We start from the raw sequence: 13,495 nt of genomic DNA on the forward strand, positions 1-13,495 counted from the left end.
AAGATGACTGAACAAGGTCACAAACCTCATCTCCTACGAAGGCCAGTTGGTCTGATGAGCCCGCGCCCGCCCGGCGGGCAGCTTAGTGGGCCTGCGGCTGGGCACTCTGTCTCAGCGCGTCACTGTGATCAGGCCCGCGGGGCCGACGCGCCGGAAATGCCATTTACACTCGGGCCTGAGTGCTAATTTCCCCACCCCGACACCGTGAGGTTGTTGTGTTCCCCTTTTCTCAGAGAAAGGGGGGCAGGAATATGCCTGATCAGCCGCGGCCGAGACAAAGAGTCATTCCCCGCCCCCCCCTCGAGAGTTTTAGCGACAGCGCGTGGAGCGGCCGCCCGTGGCGGGGCTCGCCGTGGGAGCGGGCACGGCGCAGAGCGCACGGGCACGGGCTCAGACTAAACAGTGATTAGCAGGAGGCGCTGGGTGACTCAAGCTCGACCGTGGAGGGCAGTTTGCTTCGTCCGGGTCTGGTCCTCATTAGAAGGGAGAGCTTTTAATTAAGATTAGCAAGGCCCAATTCAAGCTATAATTTGGTCCTTTTCCTCAGCAAATGTCTATGAAAACAAAGCAATTAAGGTGAAATGAGTTGGAGCATTTAAAGGGGCCGGCGTGCCCCCAGCCTGCCCCTATCGGCAGAACCAGCACAAACAAGGCCGCTAATTCAGACCAGGAGGCGGCTCCTGAAAGGCCAGGGGGTGGGGCGGGGGGATGCGCTGCCGAGGGGTCACTGGGGCTCTGCCTCTGGGAGAGGGACAGCAAACAAGACGTGCAAAGGCCCTGGGGTAGGAAGGCGCTATCAGCTGGAAGGAGGAAAGAAAGCAGGCCACAGCTTTACTTGGTAGGGCATTGCCATTGGCTGATCCAGATGGTGACCTGGGTGTCAGGTTGGGGACGAAAGAAAGGCAGTGGCTGGACTGGTCAGCTGAAAGCTGGGTGAAGCCTGGGGTGCCTGCATGGCTGACAGGCCTTGAGCCCCTCGGGAGCAGGGCGGAGCAGCTGGGGGGGGGGTGCTCCCACTGGCTGAGGGGTTGTCCGGGGCCAGAGCTGCTGAGTGGAGGCGTCTGCCCGGCCCCGTTCCTGCCGCCCAGTTGTCCCGGCCACTCCTGGGCCTCCCTCGGTCAGACCTCCAGAGCCGGGGTCGCAGGCCTGGCGAGGCCTTTCCTGCTCCTACAGGACCGATCACATCCACTCACCGTCCCTGACACCAGCGTGAGGCCCAGCCCTGCGTGACAGCACCCTGTGCATCACAGCTGCGGGAAAGGGACCGACCCCTGTCCTGCCCGGCAGAGTCCCCGGGTCACCGTCCCCATCACCACCCCCGGCCCCAACGGCCCCGACAGCACCAGTGTCCTCAATGCTGTAGCAGCACCCCTCAGGACCACCGTCCCCGCCTCCAGCACCAGCGTCATCACCATCATCACCGTCACCATCATCACCGTCACCACCTTCATCACCATCATCACCGTCACCATCATCACCGTCACCATCTTCATCACCATCATCACCGTCACCGCCACCGTGATCGCCTGCAGCAGCGGCGGCCAGAGCGGGCAGTGCCGCGTGCCGGGCCGTGGCCTGACTCCTCCCCGCTCCCCCACAGGCAGGTCGCAGTTGTCTTCCAAGCCAGCCAGCACGGGGCTGGTCCAGTGTCCGGCTATGGTGGGCAGGGCCCTGGGTCCGAGCCACACACGCGTGGGCAACCCCCCCCCCCCCGGCCCCGGAGCAGAGAGCAAGCATGGGAGACACGTGTGGCCGCCAAGTGTGTGGGGCAGGCGGGGGGTCACTGTGGGGGGTCCTGAGTGCCCCCTCTGGCCCCTTTCAGGCCACTCGGCCGCCCATGACTCGCCTGCTGAGGGGGACGCCGCGCAGGGGGCCGGCCCAGCTCAGGCCTGCGGCAGGCACGGAGCACCGTGCCCTCGGACCCGCCCGCTGGACGCCCGGGCCCCGAAGCACACTTGGGAGGCCCCACTGGGAAAGATCCAAACACGCTGACCCCGTGCGCCCGCAGTGTGGATGGGGACGGGCCCAAGGGCCAGCTCGGACCCCGGCCTCTTAGTCTCAGGACAGAGGTGGGGGGAGCAGGAGAGGGGCTGAGGCTCGGGAGGCCGATGAGCCCCCGATGCTCACAGCAGAGGACGCTGACCCCAGGAGCCACCCGCAGGGACAGGGCTGCCCGTGGCCCCTGCGGACCCCTCTGAGCTGCCCAGGAGGCCCACGGGCCCACAGGAAGTCCAGCCCCGAAAGGGCTCCCTGGGCCCACGGGGCGGAGTCGGAACAAGGCGCTGCAGTGTGGGGGCTAGCGGGACCCAGAAACAGGGCGGGGGGAGATGCCCCACAACCCCACAGCCAGAGCTATGGGGCAGGAGCCAGGCACCGGGAGCAGACAGGCGCCCCAAGCCGCGCCGTGCAGGGGTGGGGTGTGTGGAAGAAGCAATCAGGGAAGGCGGCCTGGAGGAGGCAGATGTAAGGATGGCCCGGAAAGAGCTAGGACCCAGGGGAGGAGACGGTGCTCAGGGCAGCGGGGAAGGCTGAGCTGGGGGCGGCAAACAGGGACCGGGTCTGCGTGTGTGCGTGTGTGTGTGTGCGCGCGTGTGTGCATACTTGTGTGTGTGTATTTCATCTGTAGCATGTGAGGGGTGGATGCTTGATGTGTGCGTACATGCTCTGCACACGTGTCTCTCCGGTGCCGATGCAGATTGTGTGTTCGCGGCAGGTGTGGTCTGTGTGTGGCACAGGCATGTGTGAATGTGGCGTGTCTGGTTTGTGTGTGTATGTGTGTGTGTGTGGTGTGTGGTAGATGGGAGATGTTGGGAGATGTTTGTGGTCTGCGTGTGACGCATGTGGGGTGTCGAAGCACCGCACCTGCAGGGCATGTGTGTGGCATGTGTGTGTGTGTGTGTGTGTGTGGGTGTGTGGTGTCTGGGCTGGGGCAGACTCTGCGGTCGCGTGTCCATCCTCCCGGTCCCTCGCCTCTGGTGCGGGCAGGTGGGCAGCTGTGCAGGGCCCAGCGGGACTGTCACCGCCCGGCCCCAGCCCTCGTCAGATGCCACCAGGTGGGTGGGGACATGGTCGGGCATCCCGGGAGGGAGGCCTGGTCAGAGGCCCCGGTCACAGGCCTTGCGCCCCCACTGGGCTCCTCCCTCCCCCTCAGATCGGGGCTGGCCGCCAGAGAGTGGGGGACGACAGACGCATCCTGCGGAACAGTAGGAGCCACTTGGCCCTGCCAGCCTCAGAATTCCAGAACATTCCAGAATGTTCCAGAGCCTCTGGAAGAATATCCCCAAGCTCCGGGCTCCGGGGTCCCGGCTCTGAGGACCGGCTCCTCCCGAGCTGAGGCCCAATCGGGGACCCCGAGCCAGGCGCGAGCCGGCCCCACCGGCCCCCGCCTCTCCCTCTCCGGGGGCCGGAGCCAGCCCTGATGCCCGCAGATGGCCCGGCAGCTCCTGGGCATTCCTGACCCAAGGAAGGTTCTGGATCTGTCGCGGGGTCCTGGGGAGGTGCCCCCAGCCTTGACCCCACTGGGCTCTGACCAGGCCCAGCAGGGCCCACTATGGTTCCCGCTTCATCGAGGGCCAAGAGACAAATGGGCAGTGTGTGTGTGTGTGTGTGTGTGTGCGCGCGCGCGTGTGTGTGTGTGTGTGCATGTGTGTGTGTGTGTGTGCGTGTGTGTGCGCGTGCGTGTGTGCGCGTGTGTGTGCGTGCGTGCGCGCATGCGTGTGTGCGCGTGTGTGCGTGCATGTGTGCGCGCGTGCGTGTGTGTGCATGTGTGTGTGTGTGTGTGTGCGTGTGTGTGTGTGTGTTGGCCTCAGCGCGCTCCCCCAGGGGTCCCCGAGCCCGGCCAGGGGCAGCCTGGCACCCCCAGCCCCACCAAGGTGGCCCAGTGAGCCCCGCACGGCAGGGGCTGGAACGCCGCACGTGGCTGGCCGGGACTGGGCAGGGCTGGCCGGGGCGCCCGGGGCCTCCTGATGACCGCGGGGTCCCTCGGCCCGTGACGGAGGGCGACTCACCTTCGCACTGCCGGCCGTCCCCCTTGTAGCCGGGCTTGCAGAGGCAGCGGTAGGAGCGGGGTGCGTTCTGGCAGATGGCGTCGATGTGGCACGCGTCCGTGCCCTCCGCACACTCGTCCACGTCCGCGGCTCCTGGGGGGTGGGGACGGGGCCTGAGCGCTGGCCAGCGGGTGGGTGGGGCGGGCGCAGGCGAGGGGCCGGACCCCCGCCCTCCCTCCCAGGGCCCCTCGGCCGTGGCCGCCGGGAGTTTGCGGGGACAGGGGGAGGCAGGGCCAGCGACCCAGCCAGACCCCGTATTTCCACAATCCCCCGAGCCTGCGGCCGCTGTGGCTGGCTTTGGGGCCACACCCAGCGGTGCTCAGCGCTTGCTCCTGGCTCGGGCTCCAGTGCTCCGAGGACAGAGCCCTTCCCTGGACTGTCTGCCCGCCCCCACCCGTGGCGAGAGCACGAGGCACCCAGGGAGACCCGTCCCCCTCCCCTCCCGCCGCCCCCTATCTGGTGCAAGCCTGGGGTCCTCATCCCCCACCCCAGACTCAGCTGCTGTCAGGTGGGGGCTCCCGCCTGGCCCCCGAGCCCCAGCCCACACCCGCCACCCCCTCGTCCCGCTGAGAAGCCCACCAGGGCCGGGAGACGCTCAGCGCAGCGGGGGCCCTGGTGTGGGCCCCTCGGTGCAGCCCGCAAGGGACTGCTGTACCCCAGATCACCGGCACCTCCGCATGCTCAGAGGCGGGGAGACGGCAGGGCCCAGGCTGCCACACAGGGAAACTGAGGCCACGAGAGCGTGGCAGCTGGTGGGACACCTACGAGGGGCAAAGCCAGGTTTCTGCACAGAGCAAGCAGGTCAGGGGTGGGAGTAGGGACAGACAGACAGACAGAGGGACAGATGGACGAAGGCAGCGCAGGGACCCGCCGCCCTAGAGGCCGGCAGGAGGTCTGTGGTCCTCCCTTCGCCCAGCCCAGCCCTCCACCCTCGGCCAGCTTGTGCTGGCGGGCAGGGGTCCCCTCCCCCCACCCACCGCCCTCTCCTGGAGACAAGTAACGGGCAGCGCTGGGGACCCACTTGGCCGGTGTGTGGAGTCATGTTTCCACATACCATATGGACTCACATGCACCCGCACACTATACACACATGTAAGCATGCACGCATTTACACACCATACATGCACGCAGATACATATACACACATGAAACCACAATCATGGACACACGAACATGCACGTGACCACATATCATACAACATACACACATGCATGCATCCACACACTACACAGACACAAGGGCATTTCCACACATGACACAGACACACATACATGCACACCCCCACATACTACACATATACATACACTACACAGACTACAGAGTATACATGTACATGCACACATACATGATGCACAGACTATATGCACACATACCACATGCACAGAGACTACACACAAACACATGCGCACACAAACATATGTTCACATGCTATATTCATGCACACATCAACACTACACATACACAGACCACGCAGGCAACACAGGTGAACATAAAGACACCACAGAAACATGCAGGCACAGGCACATGTGAATATGCACACAGAGACATGCATGCAGACATGTGCACACACAGATATGCAGACACACGTGCGTATACATACACAGACACACAGACATGCACAAAGATACATGTATGCACACAGGCATGCATGCAGACATGGACAGACATGCAGATGCATAGACACACAGACATGCACAAAGATACATGTATGCACAGACATGCATGCTGATAGACACACATAGACCCACAGATGCACACACACATGTACACAAAGACACACACATGCAAACACGCACACACGTGCACACATGGACAGAGAGACACACATTCACAAAGACATGCACACGCAGACATGCACACACAGACTTTGCATACACAGACATGCACACACTGACACACACATGCAGACACAGCACAGGACACATGCACCGAGCAGGCGATGCCTCTCTGGGGACTCTCTCTGCTCAGGGCACTTCCAGCTCCACAGCTGCCCCAAAGTGGGCACCAGGGGCTGAGTCTGGGGGTGCAGAGCCGAACACCGGGCGGCCAGGGGCCAGCAAGGAGCTGGGGATGCGACAAGAGGGACCCATACCTGGGGCCTGAAACCAGAGCCCAGGGACAGCCTGCCCAGGGCAGGAGGTGGGGGGGGGGGCCCACCTGCCCATGGGGAGGGGGGGAGGGGCGCCGGGCACTGGGCCCCACAGGCTCCTGCCTTCCCCGTTCCTACCTGGACAGGAGCCCTCATGGGGCAGGAAGCGGAGGAGCCCCCGAGAGCAGAGGGGTGTCTGCCCACAGGCTCCCCAGGGGCAGGTGTGGGGCGCCCCTGGCACACTGGGCGAAGGGCCACAGGGCAGGTGGGAGTGGGGCGCCCCCCAGGGGCTGTGCGGAAGCGGCTCATGCCAGCTGCGGGAGTGAGTGGCCTGGGCCCCTTCCGGGGCGCCCAGGAAGGACACCCCCCACCACCCGGCGGGGACCCCGCAGCAGACGGGGCAGGCAGGCAAGAGGGGGAGCGAGAAGCCCCGGGCAAGCAGCAGCGGAGACGAGGGACGGGGCGGAAAGACGAGCCGGACACCCACGGGACCCGCCCCGCAGCCCGCCCGTCCCACCCCACGGCCCCCCACGGGGGCGTCCCTCCCTTCCCGGACCTGCCCCCGGAGGCCCCAGGGCCAGAGTCTCCGGTGTCCATCCTTCCCTTCTGTCCGTCCAGCCGCGCCCTCGGGTGGGTCCGGGCCGGCTTCCCCCGTGAACCCTCCGGCCCGGCGCGCCCCGTCGCCCCCTACCCCGCACCCCGCACCCCGTCCCTGCCGTCCCCGCGTCTGCCCGCTGCCCGCTGCCCTCCGCGCGGCCTCCCCCCGGCGCCCCCCGTTCTCTTGCTGGTTTCTCCCCCTTCTCTCGTGCCTGGGTCCTTTTGTGTGTGTGTGTCCCCCACCCCCCACGCCTCCTCTGCTGTCCGTCTGTCCCTCCGTCCACCACCTCGCCGGCCTCTCCGGGCTCGGCGCTCCGGCACCCCGGGGAGCGGGGGGGGACCCCGCGCTCTCCTTTCTTCCCGCGGGTCGGGGCCGCCCGCCGTCCGCCGCCCGCCCCCCGCCCCCGCCGCTGCGGGGAGGGGGCGCCCCGCGCGCGTCCCAGAAGTTACTTTGCAAAGAGGCGGCGCGCGGCGGGCGCGGGGCTTACCTGCCAGCCCGCCGGCCCCCGCCGGCCGCGCGCGCCAGCCCAGGGCGAGCAGCACGCACAAGTGCCAGCGCACGGCCGCCGCGCCCATGCTCGCTGCGGGCCCGCCGGGCTGGGCGTGCGGGGCGCCGAGCCACCGAGCGGCCGCCCTGCGCGCTCCAACGCCGCCGCGCTCCGGCCGCCGCCGCCGGGCAGCGCCGCTGACGAGCTGACAGGCGCGCGCTCATTGGCCCGCGGGCCCCGGGGGGCGGGGCCCCGCGAGCGGCCGGCCAATGGGCGCCGGCGGCCGGGCGGCGGGGGGAGGGGCGGGCGCCGCGCTCGGGCCGCCCCCGTCCCTCGGGGCGGGCGGCAGGTGGGGGGTGGGGGCCGGGTCGCGCAGCCCCGGGGTGTGTGCGCGCCGGGGCCCGGGGGGCCGGGGGTGGGGTCTCGGCCGGGCCGGGGCTCGCCCCGAGCTGCCCCTTCCCCCCCCTCCAGCTGGGGGGCCGCCCGTCGGGGCCGCGCCCGTGCCCGGACCCTCGCGGGCCGGAGAGGAGGGGCCGTGCCCGAATGCCCGCTGCCCGCCGAACCCCCCGCCGGCTGCAGGGCGCGCGCCGCGGGCTCGCCTCGTGCGCCCTGGAGGCGAGAACTTTGCACCGTGGCGGGACAGCGCCTGCGGGTCAGCCCGCCTGCCGTCGGGGGACAGCGCCCAGCCTAGGGCTGACCGCTAAGCCCGCGGACTCTGCTGCCCCGAAGGAGAGTCCTTCGGGGGCGCCCCCGAGTGACAGCCTGGGGGGCGGGCGGGCGTGTGGGCCCCGGGGCCAGGATGTCATTTGGCCGGAGGGCTGCCCGGGCGTGGCCCGGAGGCTACACCTGCCGCCCTTGGCCGCTGGGACCTGGACTGGACACTGCGCTCCAGAGGCGCAGCGGGAACCAAAGGGCCCCTCCGCCGCAGGGCAAGCCTCGGAGGAGGAAAGTTCAGCGAACCCCGCCATCTCCTTGGCGACCACCAATCAGAACGCCCCCTTTTCTTCTGCTCCTCGGCCTCACTCAAAGACCAGGCTCGAGGCTTTTTGTCCACTCGGCCTGGGCTCTGTCTTCCTCCCCCTCCCCTGCCTCCCTCGTCCATTCACGGCGCTCACAGACACCCTCAGACCCGCACAGCCCCCTCAGACTCACACACACACACACGCACACGCACAAGGCACTACACACACGCGACTGCGCATAGAGACACGGGCACACGTGCGCACACATGCACAGATGCACAGACATAAAAGCACACAGAGACATATGCATGCACACATATGCACACACAGACATAGGCAGGCACACACAGACACCACATGCCCACACAGAGGTGCACACAGGCACATATGTGTTCGCAACATGAACATGTGCACGCACAGATGCACATGTGAGTGTGCACACACATCTTTCCATCCCTGATCTCTGCAGCCTGGGGAAGGGGAACGTTCATCTCAGCCCCATGGGGGGCCCCACCCTTTCTCCATGTGGTGAGGGGGTCCCCACTGGGGGCCACCAGCAGGGGCAGGCGTGGCGGACTGGAACCCAAGAGAAGGGGTGTCTCTCTCTGCCCCTCACTCCGGGGACTCCCCGGAGGGGAGACCTGGGGCCCCTCACATCAGGTTTGACTTTCCGTTCTGTGTGGAGGGGCCACATCCCATGAAGCTCGGGGGTCCCCGGGGCACCCCCCTCAACGCACAGTTGGATGTTCTGGGGCTCGGACCCAGGGCCTGCAGCAGCCCAGACCCTGGCCCTCTGCCTCCCTTTTGTCCTCAGCTGCGCCGCCCAGGGTCATGGGGTCAGAAGCGTCCCGAGCACACACGTTGTCGGGCGCACCGAGGGACAGGCAAGAGATGTGAGCTTCGGGGGGCTCACAGTGGGGTCCCGAAGGTGGCATCTACTGCCATCAGGCCAGTGCCTGGCCCGGTGCCCCTCGGCCCCAGCTGGCTGGCAGCCAGGGGTGCTTCCTCCCTCTGAGTCTGCCGATCACGGGCCCGGGGGCAGCATGCCACACCGCAGGACACGGAGCATGGGGAACGTGCCGCGGCCCTGGGGGGTTGGACACCCCCAGACCCGTGTCTGAGGCGCCTCTGCCAGGAGCACCCACTCCCCTCCCCCCGCCCCCCCCCCCGCCTCCTGCCCACACCTGGCCCAGGCTCCAAGCTGGCCTGGCGATCTCCTCTACGTTCCCAGAGCCTGGGGGGCTGCCCCCATGAATGCAGTGACACCGGGGTGTCCACGTGTTTCCTCCCAGCGGGACCCAGTGGGGCCCTGAGCGAGACCTCGCCTTAGGGTTGCTGGGGGAAGGAGCAAGGAACGGGGCGTTTGTTCTGCCGTTTGGGGCATGAACCCGGCTGTGCCCTCTCTCTGTGTCCCTCATCCTCCGTGTCTGGGGGGTAAGGGCTGGGCGAGCCTGTTCTGCCCCGGGGCTCCCTCGGGTGGGGCAGGGGCCCCTCCTCTCCCCCCCAGACGCAGCCTCTGCACCCCGACTCCAGCTCTGTGCCCGTGTCCCGGGCTCGTGAATGGAGCCGTCAGGGAAGTTCTGGGGAAGATGAAGCCTCCTTGCCACCCTCCTCCCGGCCCCTGGGGGTTCCTCAGACGCCTCTTGGTGGCTACCGGCCTCCTGACTTGAGCCCCACTTGTCAAGGGAGGGCCTGGGCCCCCCGCGCCCTGGGCAGCACCCTCAGACCACCCGTCTCAGCCTACTTCTGTGCCCCCCCATCACATTGCTGCCTCCTCCCCAACACTGTTCGGACGCTTAGAAAACAGACTGTGAAGTCGGAGAGCACGTCAGGTGTTCCCGACACCTGGGGGTGTCGCCAGGCTGCCGCGGGCACTCAGAGGCACAGCTGCCACCCCAGGCGCACCCAAACACCAAAATAGAACCCGCACAAGACGCAGCTTCAGACTTCCGGGGATGACACCCAAAGCAAGGAGAGCCGAGCCGGGGGACTGTGCAGCTAAGCACCCCCCAGCTCGCAGCGTTGCAGGTCCCAACAGTTCAGGGTCCACGCACCCTGTGTCTGCACACGGGGGAATGACCCCCGAAAGTGGAACGTCAGACCCACCTTCCACCACAATTCATGGTTCGTCCTTAAAGACAGGAAATGCAGGCAGCTTGCGGGGAGCTGAAGCCGCTCCAGTCCACGGGGAACGGTCCTGAACGCCACAGCTGCACTGGGCATGAACCCTGAGCACAGAGCCGGGAATGACCCTGAGCACAGAGCCGGGAGTGAACCCTGAGCACAAAGTCGGGAGTGAGCCCTGAGCACAGAGCCAGGAGTCAGCCCTGAGCACAGAGCCAGGAGTGAGCCCTGAGCACAGAGCCAGGAGTGAGCCCTGAGCACAGAGTCAGGAGTCAGCCCTGAGCACAGAGCCAGGAGTCAGCCCTGAGCACTGTGTGGTGTGATGTGAAAAGCAAAACAATGTCACATAAAGAAAGGAAATACTTAAGAGATGCTTCAGGCATGATCTAGGACACTGTGACTAGTCAGCCCCGAGGGACCCATTTTCAAGGGATCCATTTTCAAGGGGCCCCCGGGCTGGTCACGCTCCTGGGGACAGGAAGGAGGACTGTGGAGAGGGAAGGAGGAGGGAGGGGACAGGAGGCTGGGCTGGCTGTGGTGATGGGAGGGGTGTCAGCACAACAAACCTGAGGATGCCTCGGCTGGAACCCCGACACTGAAGATGCTCAAGCCCGTGTTGTGTGTATTTAGCTGCACCCACCCCCCACGCCCCCCAAACTTGCAGCAGCCACTTAAATGGTTTTAATTTTAGCTTCCCTGCAATCTATGGAAATCAGGAGATACAAATGTCATACCTTCTCATTCTTGCATAACTGGAAGCTCAGGTTTCCCAAAGAAACACTAAGCCCGATCAATTAAAATGATCACACCGAGTGTATTTTTAAAAGCTCCACAGAACGGTTGCACCTCACTCTTCTGCCTCTCCCCCGCCCCCGCCCCAAACTCTGGCACCAAGTCTGCAGTGGTTATGTGGTGAAATATAGTAACATGAGCTGCGGCCACCATCTCCTCCCCAGGAGGGGCCTCTGCGCCCAACGCTGTGTGGAGACGTTGGCCCGTGGTCCTCGGAGATGGGCAGCCGCGGGGGGCCCCCCCGCCCCTGAGCCCCCCAAGTGTGGCCCCACACAAGCAAACAAATTGTCCTGAGTTGGCTTCTCCTGCTCAGTGTCACGTAGATGAGTCTGGAGGCGCGGAGAAGCATCACCTGATGTCTGTGGGGTCCCACTGTCCCTCATTGGGGTCCCTGGATAGATTGGGGGCTCCTCCTGAGTCCCCGTTTCCCAGACACCGTACCCCAATAAATCCTGCTTCCTGTAAAAATGGACAAAAAGGCCTAGCTAAAAACAATGGCTTTGGTTTCTTACGGACAGAATGACCCAGCCGAAGCGCTGAGGGCGGAGATGGGAGGGACACGGCGAGCATCACGGCCAGGAGCACGTCCATGGGTGGGCTCCGGGACCCCATAAACACCCTGAGCGGTGGGTTCACCCCACTGACAGATGCAGAGTGGGGCCCAGAGAGCTCACACGTGCCCAACACACACACACACATACAGCATTGCCACAAAAGAATAAGTGGATGGATGGATGGATGGATGGATGGGTGAATAGATGGATAGGTGGGTGGATGGATGGGTCGGTGGATAGATGGGTGGATGGATGAATGGATAGATAGATGAACAGATGGATGGGTGGGTGAATGTGTGGGTAGTGAATAGATGGGTGGATGGATGGATGAATGGAAGGATGGGTGGGTGGATGGATGGATGGATGGGTGGGTGCATGGATGGATAGATAGGTGGGTGTATGGTGAATGGATTGATGGATGGATGGGTGGATGGATGAACAGAAGGATGGATTTCTTTGAAGTATAACAGATTTTATTCGGATATTCTGAGGAAACAGTGCAGGGAGCAGAGAGAGATAGAGATAGAGAGAGAGAGAGAGAGGGAGAGAGGGAGAGAGGGAGGGAGGGAGGGAGAGAGGAAGAGAGGGAGGGAGAGAGGGAGAGAGAGGAGAGAAGGCGGGCTTTTCCAGAGGGGAGGGGGCCCTACACTAGGTGCAGAAGTCTGAAAGTAACATCTCAAGAGGGGAGATGCGGGTGCCACGCGCTGGGCAGAGCACAGGGACATGAAGCCAACACAGATTAGACTGTGGTTCCCAGCGCCCCCATTCCCACGTGCCCTTTGATACATGACCTCGCCCCCTAATTCAGGTAACCCCAGTTCCGAAATCTTTGTGGATTTGGTTGGCCTGTTCTAGAAGTTTCTACACGTGGAAACCTAATGATGCACTCGTTGGCCCACGGCTTTGGCCGAGCGTGCTTCTCCAATCTCATTCAGCACATACAACTTCATGCTCCGTCTTCTCTCATTTCACTCAGACACATAAATGCCACGCGGAGGATGTGGTCTCCCTGCACATGGTCAGGTTGTGTGAGAGCACTGCATAGAGGAGTCCAGCCCCAGGAGCACTGTTTGAGCACCCCAGTAACCCCAGGGAGCATCATGTCCACCATTCCCATGCATGGGCTTCCCTCCCGTGGAGTGCAGTGCTCGGGGAGCACCACCGCCAGGCCGGTGTGAGACCCCCCCACCCCGTCACCAGAATGACAGTGAAGGCAGAAATATGATTTAAATATTAGAAATGAGGGGTTGGAGCGATAGCACAGCGGGTAGGGCGTTTGCCTTGCACACGGCCAACCCGGGTTCGATCCCCGGCATCCCATATGGTCCCCCAAGCACTGCCAGGAGTAATTCCTGAGTGCAAAGCCAGGAGTCAGCCCTGAGCATCGCTGGGTGTGACCCAAAAAGCAAAAAAACAAAAACAAAAACAAAAAAAACCAAAAAACTAAACATTAGAAATGAAAGAAGCGCTCCACACACACCTGGGGGCACGGAAAGGAGAAATTGCAAAGAGGCAGATGCCAGCCCCCTGTGCACTGGTCACCTCTCCAGGGGGCTGACACTGTCCCAGCAAGCTGGGGACAGATAGGTCCCCAGTGACTAGGGTCGTTGCAAACAGCCTGCACGTTTTCTCTGGGAGACTGGCTGCTCGGAAGCCAGCCGGAGGCAGAGAATATTGTTGCCACCCGCGGACACTGGAGAATACTGTTACCGCCCATTGGAAACATCTTGAGTCAAGTTCCTGCTACAAGGTGACAAAGGCAAGTTTAAAACAGGTTCAGGGCTGGGTTGGGGGGGTGTAAGGGGAGCGGGCAAGGCGCTTGCCTTGCACACAGCAAACCTGG

General features: G+C 64.2%; 1 protein-coding gene across 2 annotated transcripts in view; it reads right to left on the reverse strand.

Moving 5' to 3' along the window:
• The window catches only part of SCUBE1 (signal peptide, CUB domain and EGF like domain containing 1), a 62,519-nt gene extending 55,131 nt beyond the window's left edge, over positions 1-7,388 (reverse strand). For both annotated transcript variants that reach the window (XM_055143078.1, XM_055143077.1), the window contains exons 1-2: positions 7,221-7,388; positions 4,008-4,139 (exon numbers count right to left, since the gene is read on the reverse strand). In XM_055143078.1, the coding sequence (XP_054999053.1) occupies positions 4,008-4,139; positions 7,221-7,308 (220 nt within the window). In that variant the 5' untranslated portion in view covers positions 7,309-7,388. The remainder of the gene's footprint in view (positions 1-4,007; positions 4,140-7,220) is intronic.
• Between the last annotated feature and the right edge of the window lie 6,107 nt (positions 7,389-13,495).

Source organism: Sorex araneus, chromosome 6 (genome assembly GCF_027595985.1).
Source record: "Sorex araneus isolate mSorAra2 chromosome 6, mSorAra2.pri, whole genome shotgun sequence".
NCBI lineage: Eukaryota > Metazoa > Chordata > Mammalia > Eulipotyphla > Soricidae > Sorex > Sorex araneus.